Raw genomic sequence first — 24,647 nt, 5'->3', positions numbered from 1 at the left:
GGTTTTGTGAAAATATTTATTACTTCTATTTTAGGTAACTGTGACTGAACAGCACAGAAGTCACAGCTACACAAACGCAGATGCTGCCCATTTGTAATATGCTTCTTTAGTGATTTGTATCACTAAGCTACACAAAATGACTGCATTTAATCATATTTTCAAATTTGTCAATATTTATTTATGCTGTCATTGAACAAACAAAGAAAATAATAAAATTAACAATCCAGCTAGACAAAAAAGACAGCATCATTCATTTTTAAACATCATTAATTGGAATTTATAATGAAATTGATAGATCAAAATTCTTATCATTACCAGAACTATTAATGATATTCCACCACAGAGCGGACGGATGGCTGGACGGAAGGACGGAAGGAAAGTGCTCTTGTATTTTTTTTCCATTTTTTAGAGCCAAACAGGACAGAAACAGTTCCCGAGTTCCAAAACACAAACAGTTAAGCTGAATTAATTTCCTGAATTAGTGGTTCTGATCTTTAGCTGTCTGCATAAACAAAAAAAATATGACTAAACGTAATAAAATACCTCAGAACAATATTAAGCTTTACCCTAAGCTCCCTTCGTGACACACTCGCTCTTTCTATAAACTTATGTAACTCTGTTATCTATTCGAATTCACTGGTGCCTGTCACTAAAGGTTCATTTAGCTGCATGATGCACATCCCACAGAATAAAAGAAGTGAAGCATGGTAGGAACAACATTTCTACTGAATAGGTGCCCTACACTAAGGCTAGCAACCTGAACCATCAACTTCAGTGGGCAGAAAAAGGCAAGTCTGTGCAAACCTTCTCAGTTTTCCGTTTGGAGCACAAAATGAAGCCTGAATGCGTCTGCTAACACATTTTGCACCGACAAAATTGATGTACAGCAAAACAACACAATCAAATCGGTCCAAAGTTTCACTGCAGTTTTGTCGAGGTGCTCACCTGATGAAGAAGGAGGTTGCTGCCGATGAGGAAGGAGAGGCGGATGCACTGGTTATGGGTACTGGGACTCCTGGGTGGTTGGGGCCTTTCAGTCTGCAGGGCGTCAGCGAGGTGGTGGTACTGCTGCAGCTGCTGGTGGTGTTTGTCATGGTGGTGACGGGCGCCTCCAAGGCTGTGACATCACTTTCTGCATCCCCCATCAAACTATGGGCCTGTTAACACATGGATACAGAGATAAGACCACAACCCAAGCTCATGCCGGTCCTGTTCACCTCCATTCCACTCCATTTGCTCCCCCCTCTGCCCTCCTTTGCCACAGATGGATGGGCAGCTGCTGCAAACTGTACGGGTTAGTGGCAGTCAGCAGTATCCGCAGCAGAGGGCTCCCCACAGAACAACAGGGATGCTGCACCATTCATTGATTCTGGCACCGCTCACAAGGTTGCTCTGGATGTAACATACTGTAATTAAGCAATAACCCACATTTAATTAGCAATTAAATCACTTGTGATTTAGCTCACTCTGCACCCCTGATTATATCTATACCTCCATGGCTAATTTGGCACTCAAGCAGGTTGAGCCAAAATGTCTGAGAGCGAGTTTTAAAGAGGGTAAAGAAATTACCTGTGGTTTGTGGATAGCTTAAACAACTAGGAGGTGTGTGAGCTGTGCATACTGTACAAGTCGTGCCCTGTTGAGGAAACAAGCCACAGAACAGGAATAAACTGAGGTGTGCCGCACCTGATTCAGCCCTTGAGCAGTGTTAGTTCTTGCTGAAATTATATTTCACTCACTGTTATGAAACACAGCCGTGTACGCAGCAGCTACATATCTGACTCAAAAATCCTGAAGCAAGAAACATGCACAGCACACAGTATAAGTTCAGGGCGATCAAACAAGTTTAACAAATATTTTTTAAAGTTGAAATTTAACATTTAGTCAATTTTGGGCTGGCAAGAATGTAACAAGACGTTAACTGCAGCAGTAAAAAAAGATGCAAACTTGTTTTGTTGTATTTAATTGGGTCAATTCCACCTTTCATTGATTCATACTCCATTTTAATTTCATCCTTCTTCCATACTTTTATAGCAGTAAGCAAACTATGTCACACCCATGTACTGAGTGTCAGTATTTTGGTGAGTTATTGGGATAAATAGCCTTGACCCCTGATTAAAGCGAGATTGTTATTGACAGGTCAGAGTTTTTAAAAAGGTCAGTTATAGCATATTCATATATTGAAAAGAAAAACATGGCTTTTCAACAGTCAAGCAGCAAGTAGACCTATTTTATGTTTATCAGTCAGGTTTTTGGTCCGTCTCTGAAGCATGAACCAGTTGTACTCCTCAGCTGGAGCCAACATAAATACAAGAAGTTAATTCCCACCCGAGTTCATATTTTATTCAGCAATGGTACTAACAAAACACTACAATTATTGATTTTTAGTTGTTCCTTGAAGTATTTGTAACTTTGTCACTTGAACACCAGGTGCTCAGCAACAACCTTTGAATTAACCAATGACGTACTCAGATTAACCACGACACAATTTAGACTGGATTCCTCCTTGGCAACAAAAATAACTTCCTCCAAAACACTTATTATAAAGTTATTTATCATTACTGACTGACAGCTGCACTAGTTAAATGCCATGACTGCTTATGTCAGACTTACATTCTAATGTCTAAATGAGAAACTTGACTCTTGCTGCTTGTAGTGTTGTGTTATCCTTGAGCAGTTGTCAAACAGTGGTATTTTGAGCATGGTAAGCTTCAGAATAGCACCCTTATTTAATAAAAAAAAATCTAGTTTTTCCACCTTGAGACATAATGATGGAGGATAAGTTGGATAAAGGTTCAATGTGTGAAGTTATAAATAAACAACTTCAGGAATATGCAGAAACACTAAATATTTTGTAGATCCCTGAACTGCTGCTGAAGCAGAAAGCCCTCACACCAAAGCTGGAGTTGGTGACAAGTTAGGAATTCAGCGCATACCGGCGAAGTGGACCCATTACACTCTGGCATGAAAGACTAGAGCACTTCACACGCAGCCGTACAGGAAGCTGGTGTGCAGCTCATCACATCTGCTGCTGATTGAGTCGTTGGAGGGTCTGTTTTTAAATCAAGTGGCAGCAAATTTGAGGAGGACACACAGACAGCCGGGCACAGATGGAGCTGTGGTGCAGGCTCAAAATGGATAAAATGCAGACTCAACACACACAGACACATTTGAGCTTGGGCCCAGTGCCTAGCAGAAATGTCCCTTTGGTATAAATGCAGGAGATTTAAGCTGCACACCCAAGCCGCTCCCTGCAGCCTTGGACCGGGCCTGGCCCTGATTATGGCTGAGGAGAAGAATCTATCCCCCGGTCAGGTAATTAGGCTGTGTCAGTGGAGCCATGTGCACTCGGCTGTCTGCACCAAAAGTCACTAATGAGCTGGCCTCCCACCCTCTCACCCCCCAACCCTTTATCCTTGGTTCTTTCAACGAGATAAAACAGAGAAAGGAGAGAAGAGAAAGCAATGAAATTTTAAATATAATAGGAAAACTGAAGAAATGAAAAAAAATTATATGGGTTTGTTGAGAGGGAGCTCTGATGTCCAGAAGTGAGCAATGCAGGTCAGCATTCAATCAACAGACCATCTTCCCTTCAGTCCACCGGGAGTCCACTGCAACCTTTGACCCCTGCAGTCAACAGACAATTACAGCTGAGGTGAAATAGGCCTTGTGTTGATCTTGCTGTTGTTCTCAGTTGGCCTCCATAACCAACAAAGTCCAGCTGAGTTGAGAATTGACTGCTAAATGATACGGGTTTCCTTCTGGGTGAGGAAATAACACTATTCAGCCCATCTTGATAGAAAACACCAATACAAATATTCAATCACATCCCAAGCAGTATAAAGAAAGAAAACTGGAATTGTCAACCTTTTTCCTTCCTTCTCTTGTCACCACTGCCATCTGTGGCTCTTTGCCATTCGAGCACAGCTGCAGCAAGGCAGCAGCAGCCAAGATCGTCTGCTGGCTAGAAAATTGGTGGCTAGCTGTGGAGGCAGCCAACCACTGTGGTGAAGAGCGGAAATCCTCAAAAGTTGAGTGTATGTAGATTAGTCTGCATGTGGTTTTGGAAATTTTAAAGCAAAGGATGAAAAGTGTTGATTTGATTCGGTCTGAACAGCTCTGCTCATATTGTAATTCAGTCAAATTACAGGAACCACTAAAAGCTCTTGTCATACCGAAGCTAAAGCAAGGTATGTTTTTGAAATGTCAAATTGTTCTGACTTTCAAAGAGAGCCCCGAAAATATATGAAAAAAATCACACCTAGTTCTACATGTACAGCTCAATAAATTGAAATAGCATGGAAAATGTATTTATTTCACTATTTCCAATAGTGAAAGCTATGATTTAGGTCCCTTACAAACACAATCATATATTTCAAACATTTATGTCTGTTAGCTTTGATGGTTATGGCTTACATTCAGAGTAACATAACGTTAATTTTAAATGAGATCAGTAAAAAAGAATAATACATGCCAGCCTGCTGAAAAGTATGTTCATGTACTGTACAGTATATTCGCTCAACACTAAGTTCATGCTTCATGCTGCACTAATTATTGCACTAATTCATGAATCAATCTGTGCGAGTAAGGAGATTTCAGGAAAACACGAGTTGATTTAATGTCTCCTTTCAACTTGCCAGTACTATTGGGTCCAGTATTTCATCTTCCTGTTGACAATAACCTTTTTTCTCTAAACTCAGCTTTTCATTATTATTTGGTTATGGCATTTTCACAACAGCCAACTTCATTGAAAGGACATTTTCTGACTTACTCTCCTTGGTAAAAGGATCAGTGAATGTCTGTCACAAGTTGTCCCTGTGATTGTGTAGGCCATAACATGGCTATAACATAATTAATAAACAGTATATATATAATCTTTTTATAATGTGTTTATGAAATATGTGACACAAATATATTCTATGACATATTACTGATTGTACTTAATTTAAATACAATGGGCCCCACCTATTTGCTGACTCATCTGTTGAACGTAACTCCAAATCATTTGGGGAAAATGCTTTTATCTGTGGATTTTTTCACAGATCGTATCTAAAAACCGCTTAGGAAACTGAAATACCTGGACAAAGTGTTAAGTGTCATTTGAAAAAGCAGCCAATCCAGGACTCCCCTTCTTTTTTCTTGGTCCTGACTGACTGAACTCCAAATTGTGGAGATAAGGAAGAATGTGGACGATAGCTTTTGTGGTAATGCTAGGATGGTTTCCACTGTGCATATTAATGCATCCTAAGGTATATTTGGTGATTGAAACTATTAAAATAGGCTGTTACAATCATTTTTAGAGAGTGTCTTAAGTATTCACAGATATTAGCTTTTCCAGACAGTTGTGGTCCCTAAACTCTGAATACAAGGGATCCACTGTAATAACTTAACTTTTTAAATTGAATTACTAAAATAGCTTAATTTTCTGATGAGTTCCCATTCATTGACATGCACAGGTAAAAAACTGAACAAACTTTAACCAAAACCAGTAGTTATGGGAGTAAACTTTGCGTCCTTCCATGTAAGCTGCATACATCCTCTGCCCTTCTCTGTGCAGTTCACTCAGGACAGGCTGTCACTCTACAAGGGGTCAACACAAAAAACAGACGACTTAAGAACATGAACTCCTAGAGGGCAAATCAACTTTAGAACACCAAGGTGAAAAAGCAACACCAAGAGAATTTTGTGCAGCCTGAGAGAGAAGATCCAAACTCCAGACAGACAAACTACAGTTGAGATTTAAGACAGGAAATTCTTTAAGTCTAATGACTAAACCGCCCATTATTAAAGATCCCCTTCTGTTTCATTCCAATAGATGCAACAAACATGCTAAACAAAACCCACATGAGAGATTCTGGGTGCTGTGTAATGAACTCCAGAAACCACGTTTGACATTCCCTGAAGAATATCTGCATAAAACACACACAGTATATGTTTGCCCCTCCTGCCAGAACAGCGCAGTAAACTCTCTCTGCTGGGAACACGAGTGGGAATCTTGTGCCTTTCAGCACTGTGTAACTTCCAGTTCTCAAGAGAGTGTGTGGGCTTTTGTCATTCTGAAGGATCTGGTTTTAATGAAAGAAACCGCTGCGTTTGTAGCTTGATGTCCTGAGGGGACATTTCTCCCAGAGCGAGGACGGCCTCAGCCTCAGCTGCGGGCTTTGAACAACTCACCCAGGCTTCGAGAGCCACTAATTGCTTTTAGACACAAAGATGGAGAACACGAGTCAGTCTCTCCTGTCTTTGCCAGGGCATTTGGTTTAAGCCAGGCTGCATACGAGCAGCTAAAAGCTTTTGATGGTCTCCCATAAACCATCTCTACAGGCACTTGTTGACATTACTGGTGGGAAAAGAAAATCTGTCTTCAGCTTTTCAAGCATGAGGAAGAAACGAATACCCAGAGACTTCATTTATTTATACTAAAAAAACAGAGCAGGGGAGATTTAAAGTTATAGTGCCTCACAAAAGTATTCACACCCACTGAAATTCTTTGTATTTTTTGTCACTCTACAAACACAAACTTTATTTTATTTATTTAGTATGTTATGCAACAGAATGGAGGTGGAAAGAAAAGTAAACATGGCTTTCTGATTCTTTGTGTTTTTTTACAAATAAATATCTGGATGTTGAGTCAACACGTTTTTGAACCCTCTACACACTTTACTTGTATTTAGAGCTGCAAAGTGTTTGAGGTGTGTAACTACATCCAGCTCACTCAGATTGAATAAAAAACATATCTGAACATCTTTATTTTATTCAAGTCATGAATTTAGAAAAAGAATTGGATTTAATTCTGGAAATTTGACTGGGCTGTTCTATGCTTTAATCTAAATCTTTCCAGTATAGCTCAAGCTGTACATTTAGGATTGATGTTCTGCTGATATGTAAGAGAACGTTAAGTTAGTCAGAGTGAGAGTTGAGGATGCAGAGGATAAGACTAAACAGAGACAGATGATTCGCTGGTGATCCTTAAAGAGAAAAGAAGAAAAACAAGAAGATGCTGGTTGTAGATGAACTTCCACTCCAGAATCCAGTTTTTTGCAGCCTGTTAAAGGTTTTCTTCCCATAAAGTCCTGTATTTAGCTCTGTTTAAATTCCCATCAGCTCTGACCAGACTCTTTCTCTATGCTGAAGAAAAGTATCACCAAAGCATGATTCTGCCACCACCATGCTTCACAGTGGGTACTTTTGGCAAACTGCAACAGGAATACCCATGGGTTTCCTTGAATAATGTCTTTTTTCTTGTCACTTTCCAACAAAGTTCAGAGTTCTTGGGTGCACAACTAATGTTTGCTCTGCTAACAAATTTTCCTGCCTGAGTTGTTGATCTCTCTCATGGGCCTCTGAGCTGTTTCTCTGATTAATGCTCCCTTTTCCCTGCATGTTGCCATTTTTCTTCTTTTTTGTATAAAGAAATAAACAGTGCTGGGTGAAATGTTCAAACATTCCTTGGGCTTAATTTTGTAACTCAACTCTGCTGGTAAATTCTCTCTACAACTGTATCCCTGACCTGTCTGCTCTTTCTTGGTCTTTATGATGCTGTTTGTCAAATAATGTTCTCTAAGAAACCTCTGAGGCCTTCACAGAACAGCTATATTTATACTAAGATTAAACTAAACACAGCCAGGCTGCAATAACTATCTGACCTATGAAGGCAATTGCTTGCATTGTGATTTTTTTAAGGGTGTGAGAGTAAAAAGGTTTGAAAATAAAAACATGGGTTTACATTTGTAAAAAAATAAATAAAAGAAAAACAGAAAAAAAAGCGCTTTTTCTTCTGCTCCAATGTGCTCTACTTTGTGTTGGTCTATCTAGCACAAAAATTCAGATAACATTCACTGTTTGTGGTTGTACTGTGACAAACGCTCACATTTGCAAGCCACTGTTTGCTAATTTCTTAGGTGCTACAGCGTGAGATATTATTAACATATGTTGTTTAATCTGAGTAGAGCCTGGCAGCTGCAGAATGTCACATTTGTTTCTCAGTTAGGTCTGACAACAGATGTCACCGTCATTGCAGGAAGTAACTCTGCAGTAAAGCAAAGCGCCTTCTTATCAGTAGGCAGAGATAAGCTCTGAGATGCTGGAGATCACATCCTCTAATGAAACAGTTTAAATCATTTAAAAGATTCAGCCTTTAATCATGACAGCAAGTCAAAAAAAAAAAAAAACTATCCACGCCAGTCACACATCTAATAAACCAAAGGACACATAAAGAGTTATGGTCCAGGTTATTTAAATATACCCTTGAGGATGAGGTCAGCAGAATACTGCTGGGATGACCTCTGACCTTAGATCAGTCAGAACACCAGGCAATAAGAGGTCAGCACTCCTGCAGAGCTTTGAGTCAACAGCTCTCTTCAAGGCTTCATCTCCCCCAAAGGAAATTGAACATTTGTGATGGTTGATGTGATGAGAGCTGCAGTGTGATGTTTATAATCTGTAAGTGAAGATAGTAATTGTGGCATTTTTTGGTTCACATTGCAGAATATGTACATCATTTAGTTTTTCTTGCATGTGATATTATTCAAATATTAGATGTTTACGCTGAACTACCTTGGAAAAGTAGTTTAGTGTTCAAAAGTACACTTCTTGAACATTTTTTTTTTCATTTTGTCAGGTGACAAACACAAAATTCAGTGTACTTTATTAGAATTTGCTGTGGAAGATCAATGCAAAGTAATGGATACTGAAGTGGAAGCATAATGATACATGGTTATGACTTTTTACCACAAATGAAAATTTGAAAGTGTGGTGTAATTGCAGTCAGCCCCCTTTATTCTAATGCCAGTAAATACATTTAGTGCATCAAACTGCAAAACACTACTAGTACATCCACACAAAGAATCACGGTGCTGGCTGCATCATGCTGAGGATGTTGTTCATTTATAGGGAAAAGGAATTAATTACAGAAAATGGTTGAAACCACTTATCATGTGCCTTCCACTTCACATATTATACATACAATAATAATAATACAATATTATTACATAAATTGATCAATTTTGTTTGGGTCCAAATGTTCAAAATGACAAAGTACATAAACACTATTTCAAGGTATTAAATCAGCTTTTCCCACTTCAAATTCATTATGCTTTTGCCATCAGTAAAGTAACACTGATTTGCAGTTAGTTTGAAAACTAGAATTTTAAGAAGTGTAAAAATGTATGCAAATAATAAAAAGGGATGTTCTTGAACAGTACAGAGATGTTTTTATCAGACATCAGGATCTGCAGATAAATTGTGCAAATAGATTGTGCAATTTCCATATTATACAGACGTACCTGTTTAGGCTGAGCCAGAAAGTTATTGAGTCTAGAGATGCTCCACATCCCGTCGAGGTACTGCTGTGCCTGGATGGTGATGGTGCTCAGAGATCCAGTAAGCTGCCCTCCTGCCACCGTCACCTGCACACTGGTCTTGGACCCTGAAGAGGCAGACGGGCTTTGGGCCCAGCCTGGAACCTTATGCCGCTCCCCCAAAGGCAGGATAGAGCGGTTCGTAGGCTGACCTTTCACTAACTGCTTGGCATTTACACTTGCGGACGAACCAGTGATTCTGGAAGGCTGTTGCTGAGTGGACGTGGTGGGCAACGCTGCCATGTCTGAGCCCAAGGCGAGAACAGGAGAGTGGAGTGCCTGCAAGGCCTCCTTCCTCAGCTGGTGAAGAGGCGTGGAGCAGACCTGGCAACAGTCAGGTTCATGACTCCCAGGTGTTTGGAGCTGATCAAAGAGGAAGGTTGCATATCCAGGGTCCTGCAGGGAAAGAAATTATACAAGTTAAGTCAGGAGATGGAGAAAGTCTGCATCTGCTCATATATTTCATTTAATAGTGTCTGTTGCATTTCAGAGATGCAAGATATCAGTAATGGTTTACAAAACCTGGAGATAAAAAATCTGCCACAAACCTATGATTGGATCATGTAAGAAAAGATTTAAAAGAAATTCTGAAGGAAAGTTTTGGGGAAGGCCAATTCATCATGAATACATTGAAATATTCCTTCAAATACTTTGTAGTGCTGCAAACTTCAACTTTCAGGGATGGCCTTGTTGTCTTTTCACTTTGTTCCTAAGAAGGCTCCCCAGGCTGTCCATCTCTGCTTAGAGGGAGTGATAAAACAAAGTGACAGCGCTCAAAGCAAAAATAATTTACATATGATAAGTTTCCCAGCATAAAAACACATGATAAACCACAAAAAAGCTGAAAATAACTAACTCCACAAGTAAGCAGCAGATGTACAGAGCGGTGATTAAATTATTCAAAACATAAGTAAGGATGAAATATAACTTTATGTCTACATACACACCATCAGACACATTTGGTCTCTTAAGAGGCATAAAGTGGCACTACAGGCTGCTGCCCTGTGGAGTCATGGCCTAAGACAGGAGCTCACAGCCCGCACATAAATGTTTATGAGACCTTTGCTCCGCAGAATCTCTGTGGTGATCAAGAGGAGAGAAACAGTGGGGAAAAACAACAATCTACTGCTCTAATGCAGTGCCACTTAATACAGCTAACCCGACAGGCACAGAGAGCAAAGAGGCCGGCGGAGGGACTCTAAATCAGCTCCTGGTGAAGGCAGCTCAATACGCAGACAGCCCCGCAAACACCAGCCTTATGAGACATAATGGACACATATCAGCAATGCTTTTCACTGACTGTCAAACTGCTGCCTAATTGAGCTTTTCAGGATAGCCGCAATAAGGTTTACATAAAGGATAGTCATGCGTGAAGTCATAGCGAGCCAGAGTCTAATGTTAACTAAGTGGCTCAAGTTAATTATTTACCAAGCTGCCTATTTTGCATGTAAACATGGGCGGGGTGAAAAAGAAACGTCTCGTTTAGTCTCACTGTAAACGGCTCAGAAACTGTCTTATGGATTAGCAAGTGCAGTACAGTCGCAGACGGACATTAATGCTTCAGCCTTCTAGTCTTGTTGAGGGATTTAAATGTAAGAAGCTTACAGTTAAATGTGAAACAGTTGTGGGAGCTAAATAAGTCGGCCTTGAATCCACAGCATTGTGTAAATGAATTATGTCTGTGAATATTGAATTAATATGTGGCTTTAAATTAACCTTGTAATTCACTGAGGGTTTTCTTTAGCCCACTCAATATGAAAGTAAACATACAGATGAATATGTACATAAAACCAAACCAATATATGTAACACTTTTGACAGCCATCAGAAAGCTTTTCTAGCAACGCTGGCCAGATTTTTGACCATTTGAATTATTTAGTTTCCAGCCACTGGCCAAGCTTTTAAACAAAGCCCATATTTTTTTAATATCATAGCTGTGAAACCAGACTGCTCTGCTCAGCTTTGTTGTATGTTTGGAATCACTATCCAGTTGGATCATCAAACCATATCTAAGGATCTCTCCATCCAGGAAGAACCAAGGTTCAAGTCTATCATAGAGCTGTCAGTACAAACAGAACAAAATCACTCTGGGAAAGGATTTGCTGTTAGAGGAGACACAGGGTTGAGATGTTTGGTCTAATTAATTATGCTTAAAGTTGTAGACGATTTCAACAACTCTGCCATGTATGATAAGAAGAGAAGTCAAATTTACAGCTGAATTTATGCCAGAAGCTTGTCGATGCTTGAATGGTCCAAATGCATCGCTGGGAGCCCAAAATCACATGACCTATCCAGTGTGCACAAAACTGCTCACCAGAACTGTATTTTCACCCAGGCAGCGTATCTAAACACAAACAGGACAGATCCACTGACAGAAGATGAAACGGTTTATTACAAAACAGAGTGCAATGTGATACCGAGCCATAGAAAACGCCGCTGGCAGCTATTTTTACAGTTTGGCCTCGCTTCATGTCCACGTTTCCGTATGCAGGAAATTGAAGGAAAGTCGTAATAAATAAGCCCCGCCCCTTCACCCTTTACCCTCCGACCACTCCTTTACCAACTCGGGGGACTGGTAGATGAAATCAATGCCCGTCTTCCTCTTCATGCATTGTTAGGCATTGATTTAGGGGTGCAGTAAAAACGAAACACAAAGCTGAGCCCATCTGTTATTCAGTTTGGCTTCTGGAGGTTAGAGAGTGGGCCTTCTCCTGTAAAGCTGTCCATAAGCTTTATGCCCAGTGGTGTGAAGAAAGGGTCATGGCTGCAAGGCAGGATAGGTGGCACAGATTATGAGGATGATGATGATGATGTTGAGGCGAATGATGTGATTAAACTGAAGGCCACAGAGGAGAAGAGGTGAAGAAAAGCGATAGAGGACATCAAGAGTGGCACATATTTCACACAGGTCTGGTTATAGAAAAATTTCAAGAGCTATGGTGGTATAAAAAAAAGCTTTTCTCCCTTCTGAAAATACCTTTTTGTTCATCACAATCAAATGTTTCAGATCAAACCAATTTTAATATCAGACAAAGATAACCTGATTTTATTTATTAAGGGGAAAAAAGTATAAAACCAACCTGAACCAATGTCTAAAACTATTTGTTCCCTAATATCCTAAACCTAATACCCAGTCATGTACCAAGTGCACTTTACCTTAATATCCCAAACTCCAGCACTTCTAACAAGTTTTTCAAACCAGGAAGCGACAAAACGTCACCAGACCATCTCATTTCTACTACCATGCATGACCATAAATATGATGTCTGGGTCGCTGAGCTTCCAAATTGTTCCAGTTTTATCTTGTCAATCCACTGAACATTGTCTAGTTGATCATCAAGAATTTGTTTGGCAAATGTGAACAGGGTCTTTGGGCCAATATTACGTTGTGCTCTGCAGTGCTGTAGATGTTGGTTTGGGTTCTTTTGTGACTTTCTGGATGAATCATCAATGTGCTTTTGAAATAGTTTTGTTCCCTATTTTGTAAGAATCACTAATAATTCTTAGTGTGGTTCACAGAAGACCTAAAGCAAGAGAAATGACTTTGTGAACCATTTCCGATTGTTTCTCAGCTGTTCTTGACTTTCTTTAGCTCTACACATGATGTATTGCCTATTCCAGGTTGTCAGACAGGTTCTATTTAAATGCTTTCTTGATTTAAAAGGCCTGTGAGAAATCAGGCCAGGGTGTGGCTTTTGAAACTTAACTATCCAAAACATGTGGTCAGTCAAAGTGTTTATGATCTAACAGGAGATGAATGCTTTTCTTGCATGGGGTCAAATTGGTTTGGATATTCTTTTAACATCAATGAAATCACCATTTGAAAACAGAAATGTTGCGTTTACTCAAGTTATTTTTGCCTGGTTATAAAATACTTCAACTATAGGTAGCAGCTCAAACACTTTTCTCATATGCTGTTTTTATCCTGCTCCAGCTAAACGCATGAGAGCTTATCCATAGGCGTAAAGTAGAAGCATGGAGCATATGATGCATGAGTGCTCAAGCCCCAAAGCCATACTGTTTCTTTTATTATCCATTTGATATATTACTGACAGGTGCAAGTGGGTGTGAAGGGTAGCATCGCTTCAGAGAAGTATGTAATGCAAGGCTTCGGCGCAGTTCGAATGCTCAAAGCATTCCCCGCGCAAGGCGTGGAACCTCCGCAGGTCTTTGCGGCCATTGTTAATACGAGAGCTGGTTTTGGTTTCCGACTTGCGGTTTCTAACCGTGGAGAGTGCTAGACTGCTGCATAAGAGGTTCAGGGAGAGGTGGAAGGAGGCAGGCAGGGGTTGTGGACCTTGCCTGGAGGCGTGTGGATGGTTGTGTTGGTTTACTGCCTGTCAGTGGTGATCTTTATTAAACTCTGGGGACAAATCTAGTCAGATACTGTGGCCTTATTATGGAAACAAGCTGCACTGAGGGCCATGGAGAGAGAAAGCCCAGCCGGTGGATTGAACTCTTCATGGTCCTTGGAGACTGGAGTTTGTCTTCGTCCCTCACACTAACTGTGATGAAAACCAGGGCGGCGGCAGCAGCAAGAGAAACGAGCCAACTGTCTCCATGGGTTGATGGAGAGTGTCATCACAGACAGGCCATGCCCAGAGGCTGATGGAAACAAGTTCAGCCGCAACCACTTATGGAAGAGAGCACTGGGAGAAAGATGGACGGGATTTCTCTGTGTGCAAACAGAACTGAAATCACACCTCATTTACCTCGTCTTATCGCTGCACCCTTTCTCTGACCAGGCAAAGCAAAGACCTGCCATCTAACTGTTTCTACATTCAGTGTTTGATGTAGCACTGATGTGGAGCACCGGGCCAGATCCAACCAGCTGACCTAAATCAAGGGAAGGTCACAGTGATTTGAAATGCATGAGGCCCCTCGCTTGCCGAGACACTTTTAGGCACGCTCGATTGAAAGCAAAATACTCCAGGACACCATATTTTCTATTCCAGTTGAGCTCGACAGATATTTTCCAAGCATGAAAGCTCACTGTGACCCTCTCCAGGAATGGAAGAAAGAAAATGAAGTGAAATTGTTTCAATCTGCAGACAGGATAGGAAGGAATTTTAGAAAAAGATTGAGATGTTCGTCAAAACGTCACCTAAAAGAGTCTGAGTTTATTTAGTCGACAGGTTTCTGTGATTCATAGTGTCCTGCTAAAGTATTCAACTTTGTCACATTTCATCACATTATAACCACAGACCTCAAGGTATTTATTGTAATTTTGTGCGTTAGAGCAACATAAAATGGTGAATTATGCCTGAAAAGTGTTTCATGTATTTATATTCAATCTCCCAGAGTCAATAATTTGTGGAACCACATTTTTCAGGCAGTTTTAGGTCCAAGTCTTTTGAAGTATTTCTAAACGAGCTTTACACATCTAGAGGTGGAAATTTTTGCTCATTCTGAAGCAAAGCCTCGTAAGTTCAGTGGGTGCGGATATTTTCAAGTCTAGACTTTTACTTGGCCATTCCAGTAGTCACTGGGTGAAAGGTAAATCCCAATAAATTTACAAAATGTAAAAAAAATTAAAGGGACAGAATACATTATCAATTATATGAGTTGACATTAAGGAATTCACAACTGTATGGTCCATTCTCTGTCTCTCTCGTTAAATTGAAAAATAACCCTTTTTAGCTCCTGATTTAGATCTAATTGTTCAATCACTCCTCATCCCCTTCCTTAACCTCCCATTTATTGTTCTACCGGTACGGAAACATTCCTGAAAAGTAGTAAGTACAACACCACATTGCTTTATATCTTATTCTCACACCAGTGCCAGGCCTGTTTACACATCACAGTTCTTAAGTACTTCCTACCGACTGCATTTCTTATAAAATCAAGACCACACAGAAACTGTCAAACCTCTTCAGCTTCTAACTTTCCCTGAATGTAAGAAAATCATCTGTTTACTCGACCTGAGACACGTTGACCTAAAACGCACAGACCCTGGATAGATTGGTGCCCCAATAAACCGCAGGAGCCCCCCGTCCGGGTCCCAGGGTGATCACGGGAGCATGAGGTTGACTCGTTTTCCCACAGGTTAGCTCGGCTCACTCTGACAGCCAAGTTGGAGAAAAACGAGCACAGCTGCTGGCCTTGCCCCAGGTGAACACAGAGCATTAAGGCAGATTACGTTCCCAAGATAAAAGCAACACATCCAGAGGTGTAATCCCTCTCAGACTCCTGCTCCATCTCAGCTCCGGAAACCCACCAACTCTGCTCAGATTCCCCAAGTTCGCCTGTGGCTCTGATTAGAAATCAGGTAAAGCTTTTAGAGCCACAGCAGATTGGGGATGCAGACCATTAAATTTAACCACTGCCTGCTCGGAGGCAGAAACAGACAATGACTCAGGATGTCACACTAGCATGCTATTTAACTGTGGGAACGCCTTTGGTGGAACACAAAAAGGGACGGCACAACAAATCACATCAAACAGATGTTTGCCCACGGTCTGCTGACTTGACAATATTAAACAAACCTGTAATAAGACTTTCCCCAAACAAAGCGTCTCAGGAAGCACAGGAAGACTGTCATTACCTACCTGACGACAGCCTCGGAGAAAACAAGCGGACAACCGCAGCAACAAATTCAATCATCTGCAGTGGATGTGAGCAGGAACACCACCTGCTTGATTCATCTTGAGGATTTTACTGTAGACGTTCAGAAGCTGTCACCACAAAAACACAAAATCTTATCAAGTAGTTTTGTTCTAGTTTCTAGTGCAAATACTAGTTTCTAGTATTCTAAGTGTCTTAGAACACTTGGACAAACCTAACTTACAAGTAACTTTTCAGCAAGATGTAGGACCTGGTTTTAAGTCAGTAACATCTTAATATTGATAAAACAGTATTAGATCCATTAGCAAATTATTTCACTGATAATATGAGAAAAATATCTTATTATAAGTGAAATAATCTGCCACTGGAACTAGCATATTTTCCATCACAAATAAGGAATTATTTACTTAAAACAGGCTCCTATTTCTTCCTGAAAAGTTACCCGAAAGCTAATTTGTCTTAAGTTTTCTAAGGTATTTATACTAAAATATAGAGGAAAAAAACATAAGATTTTTTGTTTTTGCAGTATAAGAGTGGAAGTTACAACTAGGTACTTTAGAGAAAGGTTTTCAAATAAGCAATTTTCCTTTTAAAAATGACTTTCAAACTAGCTTCAGAACAAAGCACCAGATCATAATCCCTTCTCCAACCCATTTACCTTGTCAGGATTTGAGAATCAGTCTTCCTTTAAATGAGCATCTAAATCATCGCGTCTGAAGACTCAAGAAGAGCTCAGGGACTGATGACAGCCCTCTGTCTTCTTGTCATTTCTTTCTTTTAAGCTGGCACTGAACTGCTCACAGAATGCAAATAGGCTTTACCCTCTGTGATACTTTTAACACATGATAGCACCACCTGCCCGTAACATCACACTGTGACACAGGGGGGAGCAAACCAGCCACTCGATGAAGCACACAAAGATTTAACAGAAAAGAAAAGCTGTGACCTTCTTGTCCTCCTGGCTGACATGCTCTATTTTGAGGAATTTCATGCACAGTGATACATCTCAGAGTAACCTACATTGCAGTCTGCAGTTCCCCACGACGTGCATTACCAGAGACATCACTGTCCGTCAAATCTGAAAAGGCTGTGAGTTTTGTTGACCTTCAACTTCATATGTGATCACTCATAGGTTTTTGCTAAACCATACCGAAATCACCACCGACTCAAAGTTCAGATGTGTCATCTCTCCATATGGTCGACCCATTTAACAGTTACTGCTCCTCCTTTCAGTGGCCACTATACACTATTTGAACTCGTGGAGCCTTGGGTTCGCTTCCCTTGAACTTTTTCACATCTGCAATGTATTTTGTTTTGATTTATGTGAAAGAGAAACACAAAATAGTGTCAACTTGCATTCAAAACTGATAAAAAATAAAGTTTCTTCTTATGAACTGCAGCCAGCTTCCATATCTCTGCTGGAGAAAAGCAACCCCAACATCATGATGCTGCCGCTACACCTGTTGTTTTGCATGCACTAAATAGGTGACTTTGTACGCAGTTAGCTGCTTTGTATTTGATTTAAGGGGATGGGAATAAAAAGGCACTAATTACAAATTAATACTGGATCCCCTATATTTCCCTTTGTATATAAGAGTAAAGGGAGAGGAACAAAAATACACATAAGATTATGAAAATATAGCAAAAATAAATATGAAAACCATACATAATTTTCCTTCCATATTACAGTTGTGCACATAAAATCCAAATAAAATAGATTAGGATTGTGTCACCATAATAAAGAGAGTGAATATTTCTGGAAGGCAAAGGAGAAAATGCAAAAAAATATGTTCATGTTTATATATGTATGTGTGTGTATGTTTGTGAAGCCATCTCTCACACCCATCCATCACTGTAGCCTCTCACCACTTGGCCATTTAATTACCTTTTCCTGTTCTCTTGTGCACTTAAAGAAAACAAGCCTTTTCAGACTGTTTGGACAGACTTCATTCTTCCTCTCCCCCACCTTTTCAATATCTTTCTCTGCTTCTCTCTCTCTCTTTCTTTCTGGAAAGGCAAGGAGGCCTCAGCTGGCTCAAGCTCTGGGTGTCTCAGCCCAAAATCCATCAAGCTTTCATCAGCTTTGACTGGGGTCAGAGTGTTGCAGGGCTAAGACAGATTCACCACTGGTAGGAAGGGAGACAGATGCAAGAAAGGATGTCTCAATTAGACATCTGGTGGTGACTGATCATTAGTTTCGTTCAATATGCGTCTGATTGGAGAGATTAAACAATGCTTGCACAGAGGAAACAGCCATCGTTGTGAGAATTGCTGGATTTCTAACTGAAATTGTCCAGATCTCTTTTTTCCCTTAAAAAACATGTGAATCTGTGAACTAATTTCATAGTAAGTCAGTAACAGGCCAATATTTATGTCCCCCCTTTTTTAAATGTACATTTAAAAATGCAATGTTTCAGTTAAATAAGCCGTTATCAATTCTGTTCCACACTTCATATTCAAATTAGTATTCCCATACCATCTGCTTGAGCTTGCTTGCTTGTTTTTTGTCTAAGTGCCCACTCTATTCCACATGTTTCTCGTACAACAGTGCCACCAGCACAGCCATCCTTGTTAGTCAAAATCATTTTCATACTGTAAGAAGCGCTGACAACTGCCTGCTTTTCCACGGCAGTTTGCTTAGCAGGAAAACATTCTGACTGGGAATTGCAGCGCTCCCAGTTCCCTGCAGTTTACTTAGAGGGGAAAACAAAAACAAACTGCTGCCAAGGGCTTATGGCGACTAATCTTTATTCGTGGTTAAAATGTGGCTGCAGTGAACACTAGGAGCGTGTGTTTTCAGTAGTTAATTATCAAAGGAAAAAAGGGAGTTACTCATGCTTAAACTGAAGTAATTACGTACAGCACATGCATCCTCTGGACCAATAAATGTAAAAGAAATACATCACATCACATTTACATCAACATTTAAATTGTGTTTTTAAATTACAAGCCACACATTTAGAGAACATGCGGAACGGGATGATTCTTATGCACTTGGTATGGGCCTGTTTATAACATCAATGTAAAAACAGCATTTTCAAAAGCAAAAACCACTAAAATTCTGAGTGAAATCACAAATAAAGCCACAAATAGTTATCAAACAACCATTTTTCATTAATTAGAAACTCTGCAAATATGGAAGTGGTTCTAAGTATCTGGCCAATCACATGCTAATGTTAAAAGACATAAAATGTTAAAGTCAAAACATACAAGAACCTGTGGGATTATGTCAATAAATTCCTTTAAAAATTAAAGACAGTAAATTAATCATTTTGTCCTTTTAAAGTCAAACTTTAAAGAGCATAAAACTAATCTCAGTTTTTATCACAACGATCACCTTCTAAGTTGTATATCCAGTTCAATATAAAAAGCCAAAATGAGGAAATATAAAGATGAGAATCATTAAAGTGAGTTGAAACAAGCTGCCCTCAATCATTCTGCTATAATGTGCTTTTATGATCCATGATCCTTTGTGTTTCCTTCCAGTTTTCCCAAGATATCCAACATACATAACATCTAAGAACATTCATTTTAGTGATATATATTTTGCTTTTTGGTGATTGAAAAATAATCCAGTTTCTATTATAATTGTTCCACTGCATGCAGCCATTTTTGTTTGAAATTTGAGTGCAAACAGCATGAAACTGCTCAAGCTTACACCAAGAATTTCACACTGGCTCAAGCCTAATATGAACCTGACTTAACGTTCCTGTTGTAATAAATAAATATATACTCCTGGATCTGACCAGATTGCTGGGGAGGTGGGGACAAAATGATGTGCTGAGTATCCTTCATTATTAATTCTGTCCACTTCTCCCTCCAATAGACAGTATGGTGATTATCCTGGAACGCTGCCACTATAAAGGATAAATATTCATATTTTTCTGTTGCTGAGAGTGTCTGAGTTTCAGTCCCCCTCCCACCGTCTCTCTCCACAGAATCATGGTGGCTCAGTAGGTTCAGTGAGTGGGGAGAGAAGCACATAATGAGGCGCAGTAAGTGCTTATTGTTGAGCGTGGCACTTTTTTTATTTGCCTGATGTCTCAATTTTCACCTATGAGTTCCTGCACCAGTAAAGATATGTGAGCGACGGGCAAATTGGTTAACATCATAAATGTGTAGGGGTTATAGGAATACTCATTCTAGCTCCTTATATGCTAAAATCCTGAGCTGGGCTGAGCATTCCTGCCTCATCCACATCCAGTCTGCAGAGCGTTGCCGCATGGAGTGACACACATTGTGTCTCAGAACAATGCAGCAGCAGAGTCAGTCTGGTAAAACATTATAGTGTAGGTACACCACAGAGGGGGGGTACTAATTTATCATAAAAGATGTCATTACCATGCCAATAACTTGTCAGAGAGCACAATTATCTCTAATAATAGAAACACAAAACATCAGGCCAGAGCTTTCAGTCAGGGATGATGTATTAATGGAAAACTGTTGTGTGTTTATAAAAAAAATCCACAGTGACGGCTGGCAAGAGTAAAAGATAGAGATAAAACAAAACAACGAAAGATAAGCTCCAACCAGAATCTAGTTTTTCTTCTGCTAATTGAGAAGTCTAGACACATTTTGTGAATCTCGGAGAGATAAGGAAGTAGGCTGAACTGTCTCTGTGGAGAATAGCACAGGCTAATCCACTTATTGACTCTGCAAGATTTTCATTCACCATCACTGAAAATGCTTAGCTTATCAAAATTTTTCCACATGCACATTTTTTCACTTTGTGTTTTAGGAACAATAGCATCCTGCAAACAGAGTCGTGGGCTGCAAGTCAAAGCTCCTAAAACATTTTCTCCAAAAAATTGAAATATGCAAATTCAGACGTCGTTTTCTACGATTTGGTGTCACTCTCTGCAGTTATCTCCTCTATAACTCACAGTATGTCCAAAGAATATGATTAAAATTAATTTTATTTTGTATTTCATTTGATTTTAGTAATGAAATCATTCAAAGGGTTGCCTGGTGCAGCAGTTATCATCAATGCTGCCTGCCAGCAGATGAATCCTGGGTTTAAATCCCAGGACAATCATTTTATGTAAAGCCATGTACGTGTGTTGGTTTTCTCCAGGAACTTTGGCTTCTCTCCACAATCCAATAACATGCCTGTTAGTACATCACTCTAAATTACCCTTAGGTGTGAGTTTAAAGGAGCTGCAAAGATCAACAGCTTCGATTTGAGAATCTGTTAATAAATCTCTCCATTTAGGGAAGAGAGCCAAGAAGAAAGTCACAAGAAAGGATTAGAGTTCATCACAATCAGTGCAGGGCAGCGAACATGTGCAAAAAGCTGCTGTTGTTTGATTAGATTAAACTTTAACTTTTTACATGCAAAATACTAAGTGTGGCATTTTGAAACATGTGGCGGTAAGAACGAGTGGTGGCAGTGTCATGCTGTGGTGACATATTTCTTTAGAGGAATGAGGAAACCTCCACTAGATAAGACTTGAGGCTGAGGTGGATGTTCTCCTTCCAGCAGGAGATCTTCCCAAACATGCAGCTAGAGAAACAACGGAATGTTTATATCGTAGCACAATGATGGTTTAGTCAAAGTTTGGACCTAATCCAATTATAAATCTCTGTCAGCACATAAAACTTGATGTTTAAAATGCTCTTAATCTATTCTGACCAAGCATGAGTTTTTTTGCAAAGGAAAATTTGACAAGTCTTCGTGACTTGTATAGGATCGATAAGTCGAACTCAAATTCCAAAAACAGTTGCAGTGATGACGAGTCCACAAAGTATGGACTCAGCTGAGTTAAATACATTCACGTTACACCTTTTATACTTTTTTAAAAATTTTAAGTCAACAATAATTTTCCTCGTACTTCACAATAACTCTCCTTTACGTTGGTGTGCCACACAACACCCTAATAAAAAATGCAAAGGTTTGTGGTTGTAAAATGACAACCATGCTTTGTGAATACTTTTTCAAGTGTGTATGTCAGAGGCACCGACATGGGAAACCCTGAAGTCAGTGCTTTCTGTCTGCTCACCTAAATTGTCGGAACAACAGATCTCAGAAAAAGTGGAGGAATTCGGATTGATGGGAAGACATGTAATCCTTAGACTGCAGCTTAGACGGCACAAGAAGACGCAACATGATGACAGAATGTGTCACAGTGAAAGCTTTCAATCTGGAATGTGATTTGTATATTTTGTTGAATATTACAACACTATTTATATGAGTTGGTCTGTTGCTGTATTTATGAATGGCACTTATTACTCCATATAATAGAATTAAACACAGGTTTGAGCAAATAACCACAGAAGACAGAGACTTATGAGACTAAGACAGGGATACAAACCTAAAGGTATAAAGTTTAGGATGCAGTTTCATCTCCTTGCCTCTCAAGAGTCTCTTCTTACAACTAATGACTTCATGCAAGACTGAATAACATGCTACAGCCATACTTTTTTCAGATACACATTCACAAAGTCAGATGTGAAGCAGATCAGGGGATGCAGAAGCACGCCCTCACCATGTTCAGGGTTTGATTGTTGGAGCGAAGGGGTCAAAGGGCAGCTAATTTCACAACTCGCTGGGGTCAGCTCTGGTGTGGCCTTCTGCCGGAGATCGAGAACCCCAACTAAAGCCTTGTCAGGAAAGACAATTGAACTCCGACCTCCGTGCTGATGGTGTTGACCTCAGACAGAGAGCACACACGTCTTAATCTGGGTCATGGAGAGAAGATCAGGTCCCCCGCTGCCAATCTGGAAACTACACGCTGAAGGAGCTACTGCTGGTGTTTACCGTCTGGTTTCTTGTTCATCCAATCAAACCATAAAAAAATGGCACAAATAACAGGAAACGATCAATCTTTTTCTTATCCAGGATATTGTTGTGGTCACTCAGGCCTGTGTTAGATGAACATTTAAGATCACGGCATGTATCTTTGTGGATGGGTTGGACATTTACCTTATTCTGATTAGTTATAGGGATCAGCTGAAAACTTGGCAATTAGTATGTAATGAGTAGTATTGTCATAGCAGGTGCAAACAGGCTTCACTCAGAGGTTAGTTCAGATCTGTAGCAACATGGACTGCTATAAAAGAGCATTTCCATCCCTAACAGAAACATCTAAAATAACTCTGTAAGAGCTCTCATTGTCCAGGTTTCGTCTACATTTAATTTGTATGAATGTTTGCAGTATTAATTAATTTAATTTAATGTCGATACAACAAATCACTAAATTAAAGTAAACTTGCACTAAGTGAAGTAAAAGTGGCCCTGCCTGACCTTGGGATCTCACTCTGCTAGTTTCTTTTCTGATTGCTGTGAATAAAGGCCACCAGTTCCTTTTCCCTCTTTCTTCTCTTTATTGCTGGGCAATTAGTTGGGCTTTCTGTTAAGCAGCCAGGCTGCCGTTGATTACTTAACTCTTTACTACCTGAATCTTTTATCAAATGCATAACACATTATTATCCAACAGACTCAAAAATTTACACAAACTGGTCATTTGAACAAAATACATGTAGGAGACAGAAATGTAGCTGTTAAATTTGCACATTAGCTAAATCTGAATGAAACGCACCACCAGGTGGCAGTAAAGAACTCCAATATGTATGTGTTGTATATGCATTATGAGGCATTAGAGGTATAAATACATACATCGCCCTAACTTTGTGGTGGTTCGAGGCAAATTTGTGACAATACTCTACAAGACATTAACACAAAACAATCGTAGTTTTAAAACAATGTTAAAATAAAAGTGATGAATGATACTCCTTTAGTTTCCACTTTATGATTGTGTTATTTGATAAATGAAATATTTTCAAAGTTAGCCTAGTTTGGCTAATTTGTATTCAACTGTAAAAGCCGCTTTTCAGCCAGCTGGCCAACTGTCTGCAGTAAGGAGAAGAGGAAGGGAAGTGCCTGTGCTCCATAAAGACAATAGCTCAGACACTTTCTCTAGCATCTCTATTAGAGGATTTTAAACTATAAGAGCATGTCTAAAATGGCAATAATTTTGAATAACGCCTAACGTGAACTGACAAGGTCTTGTCCTTTTTCTGACTTACTTGTTTTTCTTACCTGATATTTCATCAGCGCTCTCATAGCTCTCCACTGATCAGAATTTCCACAAAGCTGCACTCTAAAACAAAGCGTTTTGCAGCTCTATTCTGTGCCTGCGCCGTCCTGTTGTAAAGATCTACAGAACGTGTGTGATGGATGGATAAAATTATTTGACACCTCCAGCCTGACGGAAAAGGTATTGTGATTGAGGTCTAGAGATCACCCAGAGAGAAGGAGTGTCTCGCTTTTATGATTAACATCATGCCAAAAAGGATTTCCCTTCCTAAACAGAGACATGTGAGGCTGCCAGCCAACGGGACACGGCCAGATGGGATGTCTCTCAGATCTCCTGCGCTGTTTTAGAGACAAAAATTACCCAAACCTGTGTCAACAGCTGGGAAAGGCATCCCCCTGCTGCGCTTTGTGAAAGTGATAAAAATAACGCCGTGAAGTATCCCACTGTGGGTTACACCCAGAAGAGGTCTGTTTTTCCTGACTGGGAGGGTCACCATCAACCAGAGCTGGACCTCCAGCCAACATACATCAAGGCAGCACTTTCCTACTCCTCCATTTTCGCCCCTGTCCTTTCCTGTTTTGACAGGAAACAGGAGATGATAACATAGTCGCACAAAACAAGCAGAGATTGCGTCCGACCTGCTGCCATGCTGTCCTCGTGTGGCAGAGGATGTCTGTTTTCTTTAAAGA

The 24,647-nt window shown here is 40.0% G+C and overlaps 1 protein-coding gene across 2 annotated transcripts in view; it reads right to left on the bottom strand.

The window, feature by feature from the left end:
- The window catches only part of kif26ab (kinesin family member 26Ab), an 80,401-nt gene that overhangs the window by 38,912 nt on the left and 16,842 nt on the right, over window positions 1-24,647 (bottom strand). For both annotated transcript variants that reach the window (XM_028000361.1, XM_028000362.1), the window contains exons 3-4: window positions 9,285-9,755; window positions 946-1,157 (exon numbers count right to left, since the gene is read on the bottom strand). In XM_028000361.1, coding sequence (XP_027856162.1) covers window positions 946-1,157; window positions 9,285-9,755 — 683 coding nt within the window. The remainder of the gene's footprint in view (window positions 1-945; window positions 1,158-9,284; window positions 9,756-24,647) is intronic.

The sequence above is a fragment of the Xiphophorus couchianus genome, chromosome 19 (genome assembly GCF_001444195.1).
Source record: "Xiphophorus couchianus chromosome 19, X_couchianus-1.0, whole genome shotgun sequence".
NCBI lineage: Eukaryota > Metazoa > Chordata > Actinopteri > Cyprinodontiformes > Poeciliidae > Xiphophorus > Xiphophorus couchianus.
This window is presented reverse-complemented; position numbering and strand designations above follow the sequence as displayed.